The 23,577-nt window shown below is 41.8% G+C and overlaps 1 protein-coding gene and 1 long non-coding RNA gene across 2 annotated transcripts in view; one reads left to right on the forward strand and one right to left on the reverse strand.

Annotated features, from left to right (window-relative positions):
* Positions 1-17,816, forward strand: part of LOC131474543 (uncharacterized) — a 76,717-nt gene extending 58,901 nt beyond the window's left edge. The window contains exon 3 of the long non-coding RNA XR_009242310.1: positions 17,690-17,816. This is a non-coding gene — a long non-coding RNA (uncharacterized LOC131474543). The remainder of the gene's footprint in view (positions 1-17,689) is intronic.
* Positions 16,685-20,923, reverse strand: nr4a2a (nuclear receptor subfamily 4, group A, member 2a). The gene is made up of 8 exons (XM_058652447.1): positions 20,772-20,923; positions 20,229-20,330; positions 19,147-20,018; positions 18,661-18,790; positions 18,308-18,471; positions 17,695-17,897; positions 17,335-17,513; positions 16,685-17,216 (listed from the first exon to the last, which is right to left on the reverse strand). The coding sequence occupies exons 3-8, from the start codon at positions 20,014-20,016 to the stop codon at positions 16,960-16,962; spliced, it is 1,803 nt and encodes a 600-aa protein (XP_058508430.1). The 5' UTR covers positions 20,017-20,018; positions 20,229-20,330; positions 20,772-20,923; the 3' UTR covers positions 16,685-16,959.
* Between the last annotated feature and the right edge of the window lie 2,654 nt (positions 20,924-23,577).

Raw genomic sequence — 23,577 nt, forward strand, 5'->3', positions numbered from 1 at the left:
ACAAGCCCATGTCGCAGAGACAAGCTCCTAGCCTCTGAGCGCTAATGGATGATTGTTGGCAGGATAGGAGGCTTCAGTTCTCTCTTTCATCCTTGCCTGCTTTTGACCTGGAGAGCCAGTTGTAATCGGCCAGGCAGAGGGGTAATCATTGCCTGTGTGTTGACTCTGATAAGTAGGAACACCTTCCCCGGCAGTGGAGGGAGCTCCTGCGGCCTCCCCGGTTATCACTCTCCCCGGCACCCCTTCAAGAGGCTGCATTGCCTCCTCTTCCAGGCTCAAAGGCTCCATCAACAGCGGCTCTCTGCTCTGCTTTTATCTGACAGAGCACATAAGCCGCTGAAAGGGAGGGAAAAATAAACCGGGTTCTATCTCTCAAACTGTGATCTTATGAATTCGATTTGGCCACTTTTAAAAAATGTAACTGCACAATTTGTCATTTTCTCCTGTTTCCCTTTCTCTGTTAATATCTGTGGCAATAAATTGCCTCGATTGACAGGCTCATTTTTTTTTTTTCTGTTGTTGTTGTGTACTAGTGTATTTGTGATAAGGCGGCAAACCGTGGTCACCTGATGTGGCTGAGAAGTTCTCTGAGGCTCCAGTGCTGTTGCTCAACACCTTTCATGTGAACTGCTGTGAAAATTGTGTGGCTTATTTTGTTGAGGAAAATCCCCATGTTTTTCTTGATTACATTTTGTTATGGTTTTCTCCCATTTTTCAGAGAACTTCTTAAGCCTGGTGAGATTACTGTTTAATAGGGATGATATTGTGCTGGCTTTATTGGCTATTTGCAGCTGCACCACTGGTTCATTTAATAGCCCCGTTGGTTGTTAAAGGGATTACACAGCTGCCACACTCTGGTGTGTACAGTGGGCCTCTGGCGGGAAAAAAAAAATACTACTGCCTGATGGAAAGACAAAAGGAAAATATTTTTTCTGGTCTTTCAGATATGTGTGATCATACGTGCAAAGTTTGCCTGCCATATTTAAATTACCTGCTCACCCCTTTGTGATCTGACTCTGATGATATCCCATTCCATATCTAAGTGACCTTTAGAAGGCCAGAGGCACTACCCAACATTGATTAAATAAATTGATCCCCATGCATTCAAAGGATATTAATTAGACATGGAAAACAAGTGAATGAACACAAATAGCTCTTAGTTTAAATGCAATTTCAAATGAAATATTGAGAGAGCCCGGTGCAACTTGAGTGAAAGTCCTGAAGTCTCTCTTTTAAAACATGTGCCGAAACTTCACTCTGTGTATTGAAAAACTATTTGGGCCGATCGACCATAAAATCATTTTTCAAATGACTTTGTTTCTCTCAGTTGTGGCGTCATGAGAATTCTCTCTTATTGCAGGCAGTTCTTGTTTTTTTTCCAAGGCAAAACAGATTAGCATTATGACGGATACGTTTTGGTATCGAGATCAATATACGACCGGACTGAATGTGTCATCTTTGAACAAGGCTGCGTGCTGAGATGTCGTCCTTCTGTGGCCTGTGACTTGTCCATGTCAGCAGCAGCTGCCATATAGAGGGCAGAGTCATACAATGTGCCAAAGCTAACAGCTGTTAACCACACAACCTGCAGGCTATGAACTGCAGCTCTGTCCATTGTCAGTCTTTCCACAGTTAAATATTCCAGGAGGAATTTGTTACTACAAGGCCATACATAACGGGTGAAACCCTTTACACCAATATTGCTCTCAAAATTGGCAGCATGAGAAGGAGGGACATGAGGGATGCTTGAGAGTGGTAACCTATCCCTCTCAGCCCCTTGGGAGCCACTTGGCCAGCTTTCATCCACATAATTATAATAAATTTGACATTTCATAGATAATATTGATTTCTTTATTTTAGCATTTCACCATAGGTGACAGTCTAGTGTCAAGAATGAAATTTCTATTGATCTTTTGCGCATTAATCCCTCATGTGTATGTGATCATTTTTATAAGACCTTTTACTGCACATAAATCAATATTTCATATTTTCAACCATGCCAGAGGAGATGTCATATTTGTAAACTGTGTCTTGACACTAGCAATTCCTTTCTTGTTCAGCTGCAACTGTGCAAGACCAGTCAATTTGGGGTGGTGGGAGCATGAGGCACAAGGGAGGAGGGGTGGAGGACGAGGGTTGGGAGGTGGGGGGGGGCTGAATTTGCAGTCTGCGGCTTTGGTCTGGCTGGGAGGAGCTGAGTCCTCCTTGCTATACACACTGCAGCACTGATGATGAAATATCATTTTTAGAATTAATTAGCTTCCAAAGTGATGGGGGCTGTTAATAATGAATATAAACTGGCAAATCATTTCAAATTGATTAGCTCAGTGCTAGGAACAGGATATCGAATGCCTCTATAAATTGTCTGTTATAATTTCACTAATTTGTGGCTGTAAGATTTGAAATATTTTAAAGAAAAAACAAATGCTTTGCTGATCAGATTGTACTTAACTTTTGATGTGCTAAGAAAGGGGGAGGAGATGTTTTTGGTTGTGCATTCTCACTGGTATTGATGTGCTGTACATTTTAAAACTAAGAATAAAAGAAAATATATAGACATATGAAATGTCTTATAGGGATTTATAGGGAGTATAGGGATTTGCATGCTCTACCTGTCCAGTATCCCAGAACTGTCAGAATGAGTAACATGTTTTGCTCATTTATTTAAAATAAATCCCCCGTATACAGGAATGCTACTCTCAGCTGCAGTATAACATGACAATAGCCATGGAGAATGCACAACTGTTTGGTGAAAAATATGATCACCTGAATGGTGCAGACACCTGACCTTTTCCCAGTCTCCCTTAACATGTCCCTTCCATACAATCAGTGTGAGAGCGCCACACAAGAAAGGCCAGTCCATTAAGAGAATATGCTAATTTTGCCATCCACTCCTAATTGATGCCATTTTACCAAGTAAACAAGACTTCTGTCTACAATGGATGTGTTTCTGCCAGTAAAAGGAAATTTCAGATCGGCTTTTTTCCTGTAATTTTCTCTCAGAGAGCTATTGGTGTGCCATTATTGCAAATTATAAGTCTCCCCCTTTGAAAAGAGGTGCTATTCTTGTCGTGTGTTTTTTTTTTTCTCTCTCCCCCTACTTAAAGGCCATCCACTATTTTTTGTCAGTCACTGGAGAATCTTCATTCACGTGAAAAGGTGTCAGTGCCTGACTGTTGGAGCATTATGACAGACACCCAGTGGAAGTGTGAGTGACTGCCTGACATCACAGAGGTTTGTCGTCGATGTCAACTGCGCTCTGGCGGCGAACACAGAATTGTCCCATCCACTCTACAGGACAGCAACATAATATGGGACGTAGACAGGGTGTGATGTGTTATCTCCACAACCTCTCCCCCATCGTTCAGGCCATGACTGAAGGTCTGTGAGGATCCTCGATGCGGCGACTTGCCCAGATTCATCTTCCCCTGTCAGCCATGTAATGTTGTATGAGCTTGTTCCTCATTCAAGTAATGCTGATGAATCTGCTGTCCAGACCCTTTGCTCTCCACTTTGTTGAAACAGGGGGATAGACCCATCACAATGTACCTTTGGGTTTGACCATATACCATCATTCCTCCTCTTCTGCCAAATTGTGCCTCGGCACAGAGGCTCAAAATGTGTGTGTGTGTGTGTGTGTGTGTGTGTGTGTTTGGGCTGCATGGGCAGGGGAGTGCGGGGGTACAAAGCCAGGCAGGCGAGGTTGACTGGCACTCAGTGCTAAGCTGTCTCTCTGAGGAAAGGCCTGTTTAAAAGGCAGGAGCTGGCAGTGGAGCAGACCTCTCAGCTCCCTGTCTAAATACTGCCTCTGTGTGACTGACAGCAGAGCAACAGCACACTGGCATTCTCCTTTCAGCCACTCAGCAACCCTTTAACAAAACCACAGGATTTAACATAAAACTCAGTCCAGAGTGTCACGTAATGCAGCTGTGCAGCCTTCACCGCTCTTTAAATTATTTAACATGACAGGCTGTCCTTTTGTTGCTATTGTTGTGCAAGTGATATGACGCCGTCATACAGAACAGCACAGTGCTGCTACTTAATCATGGATGATTTGAATAATCTCTATTTTTGTCATTATAAAAATGACCGTCCACATATTGAAACTTGGATAGATTTCCGTATGTTTCTATATGAGCCATTGTATTTTGAATTCCTTTCTGTAGAAATGTCTGAGGCTTTTTTTTTTTTTTGATTTATTGTTATTTGTTTAGAGGTTGACCTTTTTAAATTCAATTTTTAGATATATAAAATGTTCTTTTCTCATACGAGGGGACAAACAAGAGTCATCAACAGGCCAAAAGAAGACATTGCAAATGTTGCAAAAGCTTAACGGCACAAAATTAACAATCTATGTGGTTTTGCTGAATTCAATTAGAGGGATATCATGCTATTTCATGATGCACTTAGAAATGACAAAGCACAGATATAAGTATTGATTTTTTTGTGTGCCCATAACCAGATAAACAATATGTATATGTGGGTATTTGCGGGACAAATTGAATCAAAATGCACGTATTACATCGAGGCCCCTGAGAAGACTGACAGCAATTGAATTTGTCAGTCAAGAATTTAGTTAAACAGTTAAAGACCTTTGATCTACCAGTGGACAAAATGATATGACTGTCCAGAGTAAGAGATATTTATGGCATCTTGGCTTTGGTCCTTTTCTGGTTTCAATGCTCATATTTACTCCGTTCTGCCATGTGGACATCTGCCCCAGTTTTTAACATCCGCAGTAGTGTGTGTTTCTGTTTGTGTCTGTGCATTCGTAGATGTGCATGTGTATCTTCATGCTCATGTCTGAGAAAATGCATCTGTATGTGTGTATTTTTTTTATGCTTAAGTATGAGGAAAATCATCTTTAAAGAGGCAGAGAGGATGATAGCTATATGTTTGTGGATTAATAACTATTAATTCTCCTTTTGACTGTAATTGATGCTTAAATCTCCTCTCCCCTCCTCCTCTCAGCAGACCTCTTGTCCCCACGTCAATTCTGTCCTTCTAATAAGGGCATTATTCCAAGGGATTTCATGCATTCTGATAAATCAAATTAGAAGGCCAGTGACTTAGATAGATTGCAGTGAGTAATTAGAGAATCCTCAATGCCTTCCTTGCTGCCACTCATTTACAAGACTCTGTTATCTACCTATCTGTGCACAGCATGAAGCGGTGTGGGTTCGCATCACTTTTCCCTCTTAAAATTCCTTTCCTATGTCACTGGAGAGACAGATCCCAGACCATATATTGTCACCCGCGCGAGCACGCGGCACAATGGACAGCGCAGTGGGACAACCATTAATTGGAGCAACTTTGGTTGATAAGTACCCACGTGTGTGTCAGTAACACGCGAGAACAAGGAGACGGGCTGACACATGAAGACAGGGGACACCCTGGGACGGGCTGCCTCCTTCCTATACCTACACACACATTTACAGACACACCTTCACATGCTCCCCTGTCTCCTTTGCCCCCCCCCCCCCCCCCCCCACGCTCTCTCATTGCCCTCTGGAAACAACACCATGTTCTTGATACGGAGTCAGTGGTCACTATTCATGTCAGTGCAGTGCGTGTGGTAAAATTGAATTTGTGAAAATAACAATTGAATTCAGTAATTGTCGTTTTGTAGATTTCTATTTACACACTTACGTATTGTGCCACTAGGTTAGGGAAAATAATAATAATAGTGGACTTGTTTGACAAAATATTAACATTTCAGTGTATAAAATGTTGCTTTTATTAGGGAAGTTGCATGTTGCGGCAAAATATCCCTCACCCTTCCTTGCCAAGTGTGTCGGAGTAGCCTTGGTTTGTCCATTGTGGGCTATTGTAAAATGGCCAAAATGGCAGACTCTGTGGAGCTGACCCAGGTCCTGAATATAAAAGCTTATTCTGGGTTAATGAAAAGCAGCAGTTCATACAATCGGGTTATAGGCCACTAAAAATTAAGGGTAATTTTTTTTTATTATTATTCTCACCTGAAATTTAAACACTGAGTCTTTAATTTCTTTTTTTTTCATAACCCAATCACATTTATTTGAGAGCTTAAATTTAGCAGATTAAGATTTTAGGAACAAAACAAGTACTAGTGTTAAAAGCACTCATCACATGTGAAAGTACAACACTCGTACGAACCATTTACTGCTTTTTGAATACATGTATTACTATTATATATGTGTGTTTATAGCTCTTTTCATTACATTTTCAAATTCATCATTTAAAATTCTATAAGCAGGCCTTTTTTTTTTTTAAAGCATCTGAATTCTTTTTCAACTGAATTAAATGGAAAAAAAAAAAAAGATTCCCCCCAAAGTTCTAAGAGAAATCACTCAGCAGAGGGGACCATCTGTGTACCTTACAATCATCCCACAGTCTAAAATCCTGACAGCTGCACTCCTTCCTGATCTACCATATGCCTCTATGGCATTTTTCTTCCTTTCTTTTCCACTTCCCCTGCTCCCCCTATCACGCAGCAGTCTGACAGAGTTCACTTTTCTCCTTTAAGAGGATGAATGAAGATAAAAAGCAAAGCAAAATGGAGCACGGGAGGCATCACTTGCTTTGATTCATGATGGCTGGGAGTTTGGCACTTGTGCAGCCTGACTGCTTGGCTGGCTGCCTGCTCACTTTCCTGTCTGCTCCTTCCCAGGCTCTCTAATGGAGAGCCGTGGTCTGCTTGCAGTGACACCGTCAAGCCATCAGGAATGGCTGATTATGGTGCTAAATATTGATCTCTGCCTCACATGTGTCAAAATTCCCCCCACCCTTTAATTAGAATTTCCCCTCCGTGCCATACAGGAACTAACTGAATATATTAGAGGACTTCATGAGGAGGAGGGGAGTGCAGCTCGTGGGGCATAATTGTGACCCCTTGTCTTGCCTCTTCCCTCCTGAGTTTTGAGATGACTCCCAGCCTGTCTAATGCTCCCCCGGCCTCTGTGATAATCAGACTTATTTTTCCCCATCTTATCAGTGGATGATTGGCCTGGCGCTCCTCGTCTCTGTTCCGCTCTTCCCTCTGTCTTGTCCCGTCTTACACACCCTCTCCACCTTGTCCTGTCTTGATTTTTTTTGTCTTAAATTTGCATTGGCTGTACAGTAGGAGTAGGCTGTCTTGAAACACACCCACATTTAGGTTGTTTGTCTTTGCTAAAATCTTATGTTTCTTTAACATTGCACTTGGAGCTGATGATGGACAATGTAGTTATTTTCATTTACACAGATTTCCCCTTCCTCCTGCACGCAGCCTACCCACAATACACCAGGTGTACATCAGTTCATTTTCAGATTTGGGTGCGTTATGGTCTTGAGCTGTGATCCTGTGAAGCAGAGTTTTAGTAAACCCAATACTTTGTAACTCCATACCCAGATATACATATGTGTGTGTGTATATATATATATTTTTTTTTTTTTTTTTTTTTTTTAGTCATCAGCTCCGCAACACCTTACTTGTGCAGTGGGGACACAGACAGGCTTTTTCTACATTTTTCACATGCACTTTTTTTTCCACCAAATGATAACACAGTGTATGAGACACTTATTGACCCATAGTTTTGTTTTTTAGTGTCTACAGTTATTAGACGGGAGTGTGAGGAGGAGGCCGTCCACGTCCTGCGTGAAACTAATAATTATTGTTTATTTTCCCTGTGTCGTATGCAAGGGTGGAAGAAACACGTTTTTTTTTTTTCTTAAAATGAGCAGTGTGTATTTTTATAGGCAACATCTTTTGAAATATTATATAGCTAGGTAAAGCAACTCACTCTGACCTAAGGTCAACATGTTAACTGTGTAAGGATTCAGAACATCACACTCTCAGCTATTATTTTTCCCATCACTATAGAGAAAATAAACATTACCAGATTTCTGAAAGTGTCTCCTCTGCTTTGGCTGATTATTTACATTCTCTTCTTTCTGTACTCTTTCTGTTCGATATTAAATCTGTTTTTCCCTGCAGGTGGTTCTCCTCAGTTGTCACCTTTTTCCCCCAGATTTTTTTTCAGAGACCTAACATGCCCACCTCCTTTCCTAACCCTCTCCAGCTCTTAATCCATCTCTTCCCCTTTCCCACCTCTCTCTTTCTTTTTTTCCCCCTGCCCTACACCCCGCCTCTCCTCCCTCTCTCTTCCACACTTTGGATAGAAGGCGCCGGTCGTTATTAAAGGACGATTGCTGGCTCGCCGTCAGTTGCATTCTGGTGAGAGTCAAGTGCCACAAGGTGCCTTTTTCTATTTGTTTGTTTCATGCTACACTGCACCAGCCACTGACCTGTGCTAGCCATGTCGAGCAAGAGGGAGGCAGGTTCATGCAATCAAAGAGTGGCTGAAAATTAACAGTGATCTTTCCATTGCTGAAGAGGGGTATGTGGCAAAAGGCAATTTCATGACCATAGAGTGGATTTCTTTTTTTTCTTTTTTCTTTTTTCTTTTTTTTACACTGCTATTGTTTTATTTTTTTCTTCTTCTCTAAATAATTAAAAAGTTTACACCACAGATATCAGGATTGTGTTTAAAAAAAAGGGCACATTTTCATTCTCACACCATTCACAATTATTATTTTTTTTTATCTCAAAACCTAATTTTTGAGTTTTAGTCTTTTTTTTAATATCCGATTTTTTTTTCACAGTGAATTCAATCGGGCCCCCTTGCAATTCAGTGCATGCAATATTCATAGTTGATCCATTGACTGCTATTCAAGCGGGAACTATTTGAAGAGGGAAAGTTCATGTGCATTTTTGATGGATTGTGCATGTCTTCCCCTACTCTATATGGATAGAGAGCTTGTTTGAAGGTCAGTGATTCTCTTCAGTCAGAATCTTCCCCTCCACACTTCTTTTTTTTGGGGGGGGAGAAAGAATATCTCCGGTCCTCACTCCATATTTTTCAAGTGCTTCTAGGATGACTAGGTTGGATGACCTTGAATCCTGGTAGAGATGAATCTCTTTGAGTCTCCACTCTGTCCTTTTCTCAGAGAACTCTGTCATGAAGAAAGACAATGACCTTCTCCCATCGGCTTTTCATGTAAAATATCTGCTTTTCCCTGCTCCCAACCTTTCCGTGTCTGTGATATTTTATGTGTTACGCTGTATGTGTTGAAGTACATTTTCCTTCACTGTGCCTCAACAGTTAAATTGCCTCTGATTTCTAAATCATTCCCGTTTTGACTGACAAGTGACATTGGACCATGCTGTTTTCAATTAATCCTCTCATCTTAAATTATAACCCGCAGTTTCTATAAATGCAGTTTAAAAAGAAAAAAAGAGGGTCAATATTTATACATTTGGTCATTTTGGGTGTGTGTATGTCTTTGAGTTAACATGTTGGAACAAGGGTTGAGTGGATATTGAGAGCTGGCAGGTGCATTATTGCAGCAGGCTCTGTCTGGCTTGACATGTGTGTGTTGCTAATCTCCCGGTGATATGACAAAGCTGTGTGGGAGTCTGGGCTGGATCTCTCCTGTCTGTTGTGACACACACACACATGCACGCACGCACACACACACACACACACACACACACACACACACACACACACACACACACACACAAACACCATACCTCCTCCCCGTCCCTCTTGTCCAAAATACACACCCACACATACACACACCATATTCCCCTCTTGACCTTTCAAGTGTACCTCCACTCTACTATCTACTGACAGCCTCTCACTGTAAATGTGTACTTAAATGTGCACCAGCAGATTTGTAATACAATCACTACATGCATCTGTGTTGTGGTTATGTGCCTTCTGTAAACAGAGGTTCGTGCAATCAAGGCCTCGGAAGCCCTTAAGATGTATTTTTAAGTGTATTTCAGACGTGTTTTTTCAACGTGGCCACAAAACAATAAGAAATCGCAGAAAGACCAGGTGTTAAAATCCAAACCAGGGTTATTTGATAGAGACGCAGTGTGTGACAAAGCGGCATTGTGATTAAATTCCGGGGTGCCGCAGATATTCGCTGGCCCCAAAACTTTAGATGACAAAATGTGTTTTATTTCATGAAAGACGGTGAAAGAGGAAATTAAATCGTCATGATTTTTTAATGATGCAAAAAAGATCATTTGCACCAATTAATACGGCAATCAAAATGTCTGTCAAAATAATCACAGTGTGATGTAAAAGAAAAAAAAATGTTTTACCACATCTTGCAGCTCCATAGCGAATACTGCGTGTGTTTAAATATTTGGCGAGTTTGATGTTGATGTTTGACCTGAACCTGTCAAATTGTATGGCCTTTGTTTTTTTAATGTGATTTGATAGCAAGTGAGATTGAGCTTACGCAGGAAAAACACCCTGACGAGAGGTTTTTGATGCAATATTTTTCATGTCTGAAGGACGGGTGACTCTGACGTGTGGCATTCCTATAATACTTTGTTTTCTTGTTTTTCTTTTCTTAAACTTTTAATTTGTCCTTTAATTTTTACACAGGAAAATACTAGGAAAATATTGCATTTGCCTTTTTTTAAGTATTGAAGTACATGCAACACCACACTGATTTTCCAGGTGAAGTCGGACCAGGAGTGTTGTGATTGCACGGCAGACGCCTTAATCCTCTAGAGTCTCCCAGGACAACCATGTACCTGCTATTTAATGCATATTGCAGAGAATATAGAAGACCACACATGCACACACATGATTAAACTCAAAGACACAAACGGATCACGTGCACACGGACTACTTTTATATGTTTCACTTCACATGGAGCATCGGCACAAACCCAAACACGGGGCGAGAGCATATTCATGAGGGAACTGAGCCAGTGCATGTGACCGTGTTGACATTTTTTTTTACACACAGACATCAAATGAAGGGATAGTTTGCATCTCTGAGTTTGGCCACATTGTCACTGTGAGAGGAGTAAATGGAGGAAAGCAAAAAGCAAAGAAATAATAATTTTACAAAATGTTTTCCAATCTGATGATAATTAATTTCAGTTTCAGGCTGCGATGTGCCGTCAAAGCTGGATTCCTCCCCCGTTTGTTTTTACAGTTTGCTCGTCCGTCTCCTCCAGCCTCGCCCCTGAGACCTAATGCATCATTTGAGGCTCATACAATTCATTGCTTCCCAAGCCACTGGCTCCTACCAGCCTGATAGAGGCATTTTGCGCCACTCAGGAACACGCACTGTGTGTCTGATCCCTTCCTCCTTAATATGTCCTCTATTACCATCAGGCATTTATGCCTGTTTTTTCTACTTCAGTAACCACTGAGCACCGGCTTCATTAAAACTAATTGAATTGGAAACACGTCCGCCTGAGGAAACATTAACTCTTTCTATAAAGGAAATTTCCGATTCCATTTTGTCAATAAGGTCAAAGGACTGAGACCATGTGCTCAATACTGATACACACTGTGCCCATGAATGTAAACCATAGGGCTGTTAATTCAGAGCAACACTGAATTTGAACTCTTGCGGTTTCTTTTTATTATATTAAGATTTTTCTTTCAAACATATAGGTTTCCCGCAGAAACCTGGAGAGCCTCCTCTCCAACGCTGTGTCCTGCCAGCTTCCTTGCATTATTAATTACTTGCGGGTGGCATAATTGAGTCTTGAGGTGCAATAATGGTTTTAGGTGACCACACTTGAAACAATAATTTGATGGCAGGTATCAGAAATCGATGCGCGGTAACACGCGTCATACACAGCTGTTTAATATGAAGTAAATATTTATGAGTGATCTGACAGGGAATCAAGTTCAGTCAATCTTCTTTGAAGGGATCTGTGCAAATGATTAACCTCATTTTACTGGTGCTGTCTCGACTGGTAATGGCCATTAGAGCTAAGAAGGAGTGAGGCCTTTGATTTTTGGCTCCTCATCATTCACAGCTTGTCGCACCCCTTCATCCTTCATACATGGCTGCTGAATTGATTGTCTGTTTAGTTCTATGAATGATAAAGCTGCTCTGGGCCACAGGCTGAGAGGGACAGACACGGCTCACTTCCATCTATATGCAAGGTGGATTTCTTTTTTTCCTGGCCCGCTACTCGGAAATCAGCTTTTTGCATTATTTATTGGACAATCATCACCATTTCAATATGGTAAATCAAATAGTCACAGTAATATAACTATAGACAGTCGCATCCAAAGGGCCGTCCTCTCTACTCATTATTCATTCATATTGTTTAGCACTATTGTCGGCGGGTTTCATAAGTTGTGTAATCGGCATGTTATACTGCACGCTCACGCAGCAGCAGCAGCCTGGGTCAACTGAGGGAAAGGTAACATGAAGTGGGAAATGTGGACGGAATGAGTGAAAAGCAGGAGAAGTGTTGAAAAAGTTGTCTGGAGGACATGACAACCAGAGTCGGGCCGCGTACTTCAAAGTTATTATATAGCGATATTTAAAGGGCTTTAATTTCACAGAGAGAGACTGATCATAGACGGGTCAAAGAAAGAAAACGCTTAACTAATGTTAGAAAACTACAAACTGTTTTCATGCAAATCCTCTGCTGCATCAGTGTATGACATGGATTCTTAGCATCAGCGTGCATGTTTGGACAATAGAATTTAGCGGCTACCACATTTGGACAAAAGCACCACATTTCTCCTCTTCGCCGATGTGGCTTCAGTTTGAGCAGCTGCGTGTGTGGTTTCCCCTCTAGATGTCTATTATTGTGCAAAGGTGAAGGCTCAAGCTTATCTCTCCAACTTGGTAATTCACATGAGACCTCATGACTAGTGAACTTAAAGCTGCAGTATGTAAGTTGTGGTGATTTCTGTTGTTGCTAATGTTATTATCTCTCTGTTTAGTCTTTGCGAACAGAAATTATTAATTGAATCCTGTGTCCTTGGGCTCTGTCAGGCAATACTATCAGACATGACTGAGGGAGCGTGTGTGTGTGTGTGTACACGAGCAGCACCGGAACAGGCAGGGTCAAGGGTAAAATTTCTAAACAAACATTTTTGTTTCAGTCAATCCGTTTTCAGCCGTCTCACTTTAGTAGCGCAACAATGCTGTTGTCTACGTCTGTCTTGAGATAAAATGAATCTCTTCCTGTGCGCAGCACCTGAAGACACGAGATCTAAACACTGCCATTCTGAGAAACACAGAAAGAGAGAGTTGGGTGGAGCCGATGGCCTTAATCAGCAATGTGTGAACTCATTTGACAATGATTTGAATGTAATGGACATTTCTGTATATTTAAAGGTACAATGTGTAGGATTTAGACGCATATGTTGGTGAAGTTTCATGTTGCAGCAGAACCTCAGTTATCGTCAGAACACGGTGTTTAGTTTGCCCATTAAAAATATGGTGGTCCAACAATTCATACATCCAGGTGATTGTACAGTCAAAAAAAAACCCCAAAACTTTTATATTCCACTTCTGCCAAATGGGAATAATATCATCTAAATCGTACACACTGCACCTTAAAACGTTATTCACTACAATTTTAAGTCAACATTATTTTTACACTCTTGCATAACCCAAGTAAAGTACATGCTCATTCTCTTTTGCTGCCCATAAATGACTCCTCAGTGGTCACTAGACTGTGGACGGTCACCACACTCGCTACAGCGACAGCACTCCTCAAATCCTGGCAGCACCTCTGCAGCACCACCGCCACACACCAACCTGTCAGATTGCATCACAGAACCAGACAAAAGTGCAACAATGTGCAGCTGTGCATGCAACATAATCCATGACAGTCACAGTGTGCGGCATGCTTCTAATAGTGGCAGCCCACTGTGGATGTGAAGAAGCACTTTCTGAAGCTACAGGGCTCAGTCTTATAATTTGATGCTCTTCTCACTCTCTGCACAAGCACTTAGCAGCAGACATGTTGGGGCTCTGCTCTCGGATGAGGGCCGCCCTCACCTGTGTGCTCTGTGCTTTTGTGCTTCAGCAGCTGCAGGTTAGAACAAGGGAAAGTCTTTTTCTTTCCCTTTCTTGTGGCTCCTTCTAACGCTCACACCATCACGCTGATGTCAAGTGTGGGTAGGGGATGAAGTCACGGCCTTGTCCTAATGAATTTAGACTTCAAAAGTCCTCCAGCACATTCTCCATAATCATGCACAAACACTGACAGGAGTCTCGGCTACACGTGTCATGTTTTATTGTGTGTGGAGATATAGACATGTTTAAAACCTAACTGTACTTTGAGTCAATAGAGGGGAACTTGTGACATTGTAATGCTCCCTTTCAGCAGATCTGCTAAATGTCAGCAAACTGGTTCTGAGCCTAATCCCAATTTGCCTTGGAATTAGCGCTTTACAGTGACGATCTAATTATTTAGACAATTTATTGCCTGCCGCTAATATCTCGCAAAAATAAGCTGCTCCCCTCATCTCGATCATGTGGTAAATGTGGAATCAGTGAGGATAAGACCCAGACATGCCCCGCAGCCTGGCCTCACTTCTCCCCTCTGACAGACAAAAGGGAGAAGGCTTTGTGACAGCGGCACAGTCGCCGCCTCTTTCTATACATTATACTTAATTGCTTTAATTTATTCAATTACGCACTGTACGTCGCGGATTTGGCGCGCGTGCAGCGACTGAACACATAGTCGTGTGAGGACAATAAAGGAATGGAATAAAGTTTACAGTGCCGGACTTGTGTCCTGACTCTAACCTGCGTGCTGCAGGAAAGCAAAAGACTCCCCGGGGGTTTGTTTGGAAGTTGACGGTAAAAAAGAAAAGAGAGAAAAAAAAGTAGTTTTCTATTAAAGTGCAATAAAACAAACTAGATTTCTGTGTCTTGCAGTGAAACCTCGGCGCCCGCAGAATAGAGAAATCTCAACACAGACAGGTGAACAATGTAAAGCTGCGCTGGACCTGCACGCGCTCAAACAGGTTGTACACCATTTAATACTAAACTAACTGCACGGGTTTTTTTTTTTTATGTTATGGGGCAGAATTCAGGTGATTTCATTTCGGGAAAGTGTAAGCATAGTTTAGTTCTGCGTCATCAGGTGAGTTTTTAGTAACTCGCAGGAGAAATGAAGCCGTTTGAATTTGTTCCATAATAAGCTCGCAAACATATATAAAAAAATGCTGAATAATAAAATCCGAAGTCTTCCATTTAAGTTTTCCAAAAGAAAAGGAACAATAAAAAATCTATGGGATGCAAATGAAATGAGAAGATTCATATACTTAATCCGTTGTAACCAAAATACAAGTAGAAGTTAGAAGATGAAAAACGGGGGTGGTCTAATAAAAATAGCTCTTTTGACTTTGTTGAAATGTTATAAATATAGACGCGCAGCTGTAGTGTTTTTCAAACTGTCATTTTGACGAGTGAAATATTAATCTAGGGTTAAAACGATTGAAATTGTCTCATCATAAATGAATTGCATTTAAAAAGCGTCGTGTTTTGTTTAAGAAGGAAACAACAATAAATACATTAGCAGGCCTGACACATTCCACTCTTAAACGTCCATAACTTGCTTCAGGTATTTAAATTAAATACACCAGGGCTCCTGTAACAATCAGAATATTTGTTAAGGTAAAGAAAAAATTGTTTTGAATGAGTTTTTTTTGCGCAAAAAAGGCCTGAACACAGGCAACTGGGGAAATAAATCTCGAAAAATTATATTTTCTCTTGTCCTCGAACAGCTTATTTCAATCAGATATCCTTCCAAATTTAAGGGAGGGGTGAAAAAAATTAATTTCAGAGAAACTATTTAGCAGAGGATTGATTTTAAAGTTTTATTTGTAAACATTAAATATTTCTTTCTCTCTAAAGTTTTTGAATTCGGCACCAAATGCGTTACAGAAGTTGTAAGTAGGTACATCATGATGGCAAAGATGTGGGCCTATACATCACACGCGCACACACACACACACACACACACACACACGAACCTCTCGGTATAAGATGGAGCGTCTTCATTTTTCCAGAACCGTGTTAAATCATAGCTACCTATAGACGTTTATAAGACATAAAACATATAGACAACGTGCTCAGCATGAACTCGGGTGGTTTTGAAGTCGTTTAAATTGCACCATGCTAGTGTAGCTCTCGGCAATATAGAAATAATAAATATATAGAAACGTTTATATTCAACAGCAACAATACTTACAGCACATACAAACAAGGAATGTCTGACAGTTTTACAAACACCATGGGTCCCTCATTTTCTATACAGATGAGATATTATCATTTTTTTTGTCCCCCACATATGCGTAAATACATAAAAGGAGTGCCATAACTACGAATCTGTATCAAATCTAGCAGACTACATAGTGTCCGGTATATATTATGTATAGACATCACCTCAGCAAGTGCCTATAAAAGAAAGAAAGAAGAGGGGGGAAAAAGAGGAGAGGCAAGTAAAAAGTATAGAACATGCGTTGTCTTTTCTGGATACTTTTTGGGGAATCCTGTCAGAAACACGTAGGCACGAGTCAGAAAAAAGAAAATGAAATGTTTCCATTGTAACAAACTTTGTACACTGTTTATAAACCGATGCACTGGCGGCATCACATAATCTATCATAATATACAGTATGTGTGTGTGTGTGTGTATGTGAGTGCGCGCGCGCGTGTGTGTGTGTGTGTGTGGTCATATACATGTGTGTACATATATATTTATATAAATGGAATATATTACAACTGATTTCAGTGGAGTCGCTGATGGATCAGCAGCAGAGTGAGTGCAAAACCGGATTTACTTTGTTGACCGTTTGTTCTCTCTCTCTCTCTCTCTCTCTCTCTCTCTCTAGAGAGAGAGAGAGAGAGAGAGAGAGAGAGGAAAAATTCGCCGTGTTGATTCACTGGTTTGGCACTCGGGGAAAAACAAAACCCCAAAGAAAAATCAGAGAAGAAAAAGGCCAACACCGCAACAACACACTGTCTCTTCCTCCTGTTTTTATCTTTTTTTGATGAAACATAATAGTGTACTCTGTTCTGTTTAGCCTACGGAGCTTGCAAATATGCCGAAATAATAGCGTGAAAAATCGAGTCAAGTCTGACTCGAACAGTCTGTTGTGGAAGTTCTTTGAGGTCTCGCTGTGGAGTCAGACTTAGAAAGGTAGGGTGTCGAGGAAAAGTTTGTCAATTATTGCCGGCGGAGGGACTAGGTCTTCTAGTTTAAGGTAAAAGATACGCTGCAGACCTTGGGTACATAGTGTGCGCAGTTCAGGGAGCTTTCCCAAAAGTTTTGACAAGTAGTTGGGACGATTCAATCCACCGCCACTGAATGTCACTTGATCTTTGAGGCAGTTAACTATCTTGTTTTGAAGATCCTCCACTCGCTTGGGTTCCTTGAGCCCGTGTCGTTCTGCAACACAAACGAGAGAAAATAAATAAATGAGAGAGAGAAATAATGTCCTCTATGAATTCCCTCTGTTTTTGAATCATGCGTAAAAGCGCGCACACAGTCTCCCCTCTTTACGCACCTGTTACCATGGCCAGCGCTGCGATGCAGGAGAAGGCTGAGATGTCAATGTTCATGCTCTGCAAGTTCGAGGAAAACTCCACGATCGAATCCACCCACTCCCCAAATCCACGGACGCACTGTAGCCGGTGCAACACAACTCCATTACAAAAAATAAGCTTGCCTTCCACTGGGTTGGACCTGCAATTAATAAGAAAATGCCATTAATTACGCTTGGAAATAAACGGGGAATTTAAGAGCCATTTAATTATTGAGCAGCTAATAAAAACCAAAGCAAGTGAAGCTTGAAGGAGTAGCCGATGATTGTCTAAAATCCCTGCATTGTTTTTTTTTGTTTTGTTTTAATAATCACGCAGCTCACCTGTACGCCAGCCGCAGCACGAACAGTTCGAGGAAGGCGGATTCGAAGAGGAGATCTTGATCTTGCTTCGGTAAATCAGAGAAGCCAGGGATCTTCTCCGCCCAGCCCCGGATGATCTCCATGGAGCCCGTCAGGAGATCATAGAACTGCTGGATGTGCTGAGTGTTGTCTCCAGTCATTTGGTAGTCAGGGTTAGCCTGAAACTGGAATTTAATTTAAACAGCGCCTTAATGAGGTCCTTTAAAATATATAATCCGTGAAATTGCAAATGCCCATTTCCAAGAGAGTGAGGGAGAAAGGAAGAGAGAGGGCGCCTTTTTACTGTTAAATTCATGTCCTCTTTTTTATTAAGTTCTCTATTTCAGTGCAATTTACTTAGGGGAAAAATATGCCACATTTAAAGGCTGACAAAGTTAAGAATGCAGCGATCTATTACAGAAAACTTTTAAAGTAATAAAGTGTTACATAAAAGCAGGAATAAATTACAAAGGTCATCAATCATGTTGTTCTTTTTTTTTTTCTTTTTCACATGAGAGAATAGTTGCCCCGCTTTCGTCCTTTCTCTTCTTTTTAAGTATCATGTGTATTTGTAGGCCTGCAGTGCTTCACTTACTCTGGAGTAATCCAACGCAGACATGGAGGGGTTCGAGTCCACATGGGCCCTGACAAGTGCGCTTATGAGGCTCACTGGCGGCGAGGGTGGGGACGACTCCTGTGGACTTTTGGGTTTGGATGGTAAACGTCCTCTCCGACCTTTGAGGCTATCCGTTCGGACAACTGCGTTTGGACACACACATGACAAGTTTATAATGTTGAAAAATATAGATTGTGTCGTGCGTAAAAACTTGGCACCAAATCTGAAAATAGCTCTGCGTTTTTTTTATTTTCACAATAATATTACTGTATATTCAAAACTCTCTTATGCTGCACTAGTCTAAAATAATTTAATGTATGAAGTAAACATACCTTCTCTCACCATTCCGACGACAAGGCACTTCTGGAAACGGCAGAACTGGCAACGATTTCTTCGGCGTTTGTCAACAGGACAGTTTTTATTTGCTAAACACACGTATTTTGCATTTTTCTGGACGGTGCGCTGGTGGAGAAAAGGAGAGAGAAAAAAAACATAATGTCACTCTGTGGGCCTGTCTTTGAAAAATAAAACACATGAAGGACACGGACCAGGAGAGGAATAAAACGATATGATATCTATGTGATCTGCTGGGATTCAACAAAGGGAGCAGACTCACAGCAGATACAGTCATGCCTTTATTTGTATTTTATTCACTCCTTTGAGATCTGTTTTATGTCATATTAGGTTTTATTTTAATACACACATTTAGCTGCTGCTTAATTATACTGACTGTGTAATGTTAATGACACTGTTATTGTTATTTTTTGGAACACAATTGATCAAACTTGAATGCTGATTCATGATCATGTGCAGCCCACCTTGAAAAATCCTTTGCAGCCTTCGCAGGTTCTCACTCCATAATGCTGGCACGCTGCGTTGTCCCCACACACCGCACACAGACCCTCGTTTGACGGAGATCCTCGGGACGGGGGCGATGGCACTTGGCTGTCCACCAGCTGGTGCCCGTGTCCGAGCTGCAGGGAGTGAGGGAAGGACAGACCCGCCTGTTTCCTGATGGCGCTGGGCACAGCAAAGCTCTGACCGTCCAGGCCGCGGTGCGCGCCCGGGTTGTCATGGTTCATGGAGACGTGCAGCGGCCCGTCAAAGCGCATCTGACAGCTGGAGACTGGAGTGCCGGGCGGCGACTGCTTGAAGGAGAAGAGCGACAGCCTCGACACCGGATTCTTGCGCTGGTCCATCATGTGAGACGTGGCCGCAACATAGTTCTGGTGGAAACTGTGCAGGGAGCCAGGATCCTCCCACATGTGATTAGGCTGAACTTGGAAGTTTGGCGTACTTGGAGCATGAGGCGAGGATGTTTTGAAGTACATAGGCCCAGAGTGAGCCATCATTTCTTCTGACTGAGGTGGCAGGTGGCTCTGCTGATGGTAGCTGTGCATCTGGACGTCCTCCACTTTGATGGAGGACTGGTCTCCAGAGTGGGGCATCTGATACAGACAGGGCGGTTTCACGTCGTAACCGGTATTGTAGTTGTCCATGAAAGTGCTGAAACTCGGGAGAGAAGTGGTGGCTGTGATCTCAGTGTTGGTCAAGTCCATGCTAAACTTAACAAACTCGGGTGTTAAGAAGTCGCAGCTGTATTCTCCGGCGGTGTGGCAGCTATAGCTCTGGGAGGCAGGACTGGCTCCTTGAGGCGATGATCCATACTGAGCCTGAACGCAGGGCATGGCTGCAAAACCAAACCGGGGGAAAACAAAACACAAAATCTGAATTTAGTTTAAAGTGTGAAGCAAGGTTTACACTTAAATCAATTGAATGTTATTTTACTCTTAAAAAAACAACAACTTTAATAGCTTTAGTGGGTCATCTCATAATAATAACATGGCATTAAAAGAAAAACATTTATTTAGTATTAGTAAATAATATTTCCATATCATACCTCAAGTCTTCTTACAGTTTTTCGGTGACACTTGAAATGGATAATGTCAGGAGTTGTATGCGTGTTCGGATTGGAAAAGGCGACTCTGTTCTGGATCGTCCCCTATTAAAACACAACACCCCTGACATTTACCACAGTATAAAATAAAGCAAGTATCTAAAAATGAACACAGTCACCCACAATTCAACGTGTTCAACATTTTGCACTAAACTATACGCGGTGACATATGTGTAAATCTAAATAGATAATACAAATGCATGATAAAAATGCGTGCATATAGAAATTAACCGTCTTATAATATTTTGCCAATATAGTGTGGAAAATAAACTTTGCGCATCCGTGACAACTTGGAAATCTTGCAAAACAGGCGGCTGGAATTTATTTAATATATCACATCCGCAGATCTAAACAGCTGTTCAGTTGGTGCACTTTAAAATGTAAAGTCAAAGAGGAAGCAAACACTTGGATCATTGCTTGCATGCAAAGCAAGATCATCCTGCTGTTTTTTTTAAAAAAAGAAGAAAAAAAAAGTCTAAATCTTACCTCTTTCACATCAGGATCGTGGCTCTCAATCCATGCGATAAGCATACAGGGGGTAATCATCAATTTGTGTAAAAGCTCCCACTCATGAGCGTCGGTACCCAGTAATGCCAGGCAAGCGCATGCACCGCGTGTGACTCCGCACTGACACAAGCTTCGACTACCCCAGTCTGGCCAATGTGGCTTTGTTTATGTGAGCTCTGGATACCGTGGCCCACGTGTTTCACACCATGACGTCATCGGCGTCGACAGCGACACGGACCAATCCGCGTCGCTGCGTTCTCAAGCCTGAATTATTGTGGTGAGCTGTGTGTGTGTGTGTGAGTGAGTGGCTTGTGGTATGTGTCTCCTATGTTACTTCCCACATGGACATTAGCAGAGATGAGGGTAAACCCACCTCACACACACACACACACACACACACAGGGAATTTCATATCATCACATTAATCTGTGTGATGTGATTTCATAGTTTTGTCTGCAAATTAAATGATATTCTGCTCATTTATACTCATATAATAATCCCTTCACGTCACCACTGTAGCTGGACACTGGACACACAACACTCTATAGGTTTCCCAAGGTTCCTATTTTTCATGATTGTTTTTGTTTTAATAGCATACTTTTTATGCTTTTATGTTTTCTCTGACTAGTATATATGAAGTATATAAGTATATATCAAGTAGTGTACATCTTGGCATATTAGGCTATGTCACAGTGAGGCTGATATGCCTTGTGTGTGTGTGTGTGTGTGTGTGGGAGGGTTCAATATTATTCTTCGTTATCCTCTGACAGGATTTCTCTATTTTCAATTGTGTTCCAAATTTAGACCTGAGATTGGGTGGGGTCTGCCTATTCATAGAGCTGGTAGTGTATATGTATGCCGCTGAAGGAGGAGGAGGAGGAGGGGGAGGAAGGGGGGTAATTAGTGGACCTGTAGCCAGTTGTCATGGGGGAACCAATTTCATTCCCCAGAGAGGGAAACGTGATAGGAGAATGCAGAATGGGGAGTGACGCAGAAAACGCTTAAGGTGACGCAGTCGCCAAAATAATCTTTTGGCCTTATTGTTCTGCAGCGATGGAATTACTGATCTCACTGTAATCTTACACCAACACCTGCCCAGCCAATCACGTTGGCCTACATTTTCTTCTCCATGCATATTGGTCTGGGCAGCGAGCCAAGAGGGGAGAGCATGTACCAAACTACATGTGTAAAGATGTGGGCCCACGTGTGTGTGTGTGTGTGTGTGTGTGTGTAACAGCAGCCAGAATCACAGCAGAATCATAACATGCTGCATGTGTTCTTCCTGGACGTCTGAGTCTTTGTTACACAAAACTACAGAACAGACATGAGTCTCAGAGTGGTGTTCTTGTTTTGTTTTTTTATGACTGTACTCAGAGCACATGAGGACAGAGAGTGCATGGCAGGGGAGGGCAGGGGAGGGGCGGGGGGTAACTCTGTATATGACAGTTACTCTCACCTCTAGAGGACACTATTGTTCACCAGCCATACATCAAACAGCCCCTGCTCCTTACAATTAACCTTTTTAATTAGCCTAAACCCATTAAGGCAGTGTGGTCACGCCCAGTCTTTTCCAGGTGGCCATAATGGCAGGATTTCTAAATGACTGATTCCACTCACAATGTATTGTGGGTACTCACAGAAATATTATTGTCCCCAAAAAGTTCCAGTGTCTCTTCAAAGGTTGTGCTTACTTTGACACATTCCCGGCGCCCATGACTGCTGGTTGTGACAACACACTTCACTTGCATCCTTCACAGCGAGCAAGCTTCTAGAGTCGTTTGACACCTGCAAGTAAAACACCTTTTACAGGAAAAATCTACTGACTGATGTGACGCGTGCGTGTGCCTCTGAAAACAGCTGTTGCCATGGGCGCTGCTTGGCCACACTGCTGCCTGTGTGCCATCCATTCAGCAGTTAGATTCAAAATGAAAACACAATTAACAGTTTAATTGGCCATTTCACCGAAGAATAATTAACTTCCCATTTATGTGCCCCAATTAATTGACAGCCATTCGAAGGAGAGGAGCTGGTTTCAATCACACGGAAGTTGTTCCCTGAGATGATGCTTCTAACTTTGAGGACATGTTTACATCATTGTGGAGAGTGTGTGTGTGCGCCTGACATACGCCGACATATTTGGTTTTTGCTCCTTTATACTTCCGTTCCATTACACTTAAGTGGTAAATATTATAGGTTATTATAGGTTTTTTTCTTCCCTCCATATTTATGTCAAGCACCGTCAGGTACTTAAGATTACATTAGGACTTTACATACAGATGATGATGAGCTCATTAAATGTAATGATATGTGACAGACTAAATAGTATATTAAGTCGACTTAATTGCCTCCGCCGTGATTGGCCGCAGTATCAAAAATGCTGTCAAATATTGTTTGTCAGAAAAGAAAGGATCCAATAATGTGCAGCATCACATTCAAACAGACACAGATCGGCTGCATGTTCTTATATTTGTATTTTAATACTCTAAAGAACTGTTCCTCCCTGTGATAGACTGGCAACCTCCACCAGTGTCATCTGGGATGGGATGGGATTATAGCTGGGATTAGCACCACTTGACCAAAGTATGATTTGAGAACAAAAATTTTAGTAAAAGTAAAAACATTTAGTTGTTTATCCCAGTGTTTCTTTTTTCTGAAACTGGATTATAGCGACAGGAGATAATTGCTCCGTCCTCCTTTTTAGTTGTAGGTAGTTTGCAAAACCCACCGGCCGCTCATTTCTGCAAACCTCATTTTGTGCCTTAGCCCCAGCAGGCATCAAACTTTG

This window comes from Solea solea, chromosome 2, assembly GCF_958295425.1.
Source record: "Solea solea chromosome 2, fSolSol10.1, whole genome shotgun sequence".
NCBI classification, from domain to species: domain Eukaryota; kingdom Metazoa; phylum Chordata; class Actinopteri; order Pleuronectiformes; family Soleidae; genus Solea; species Solea solea.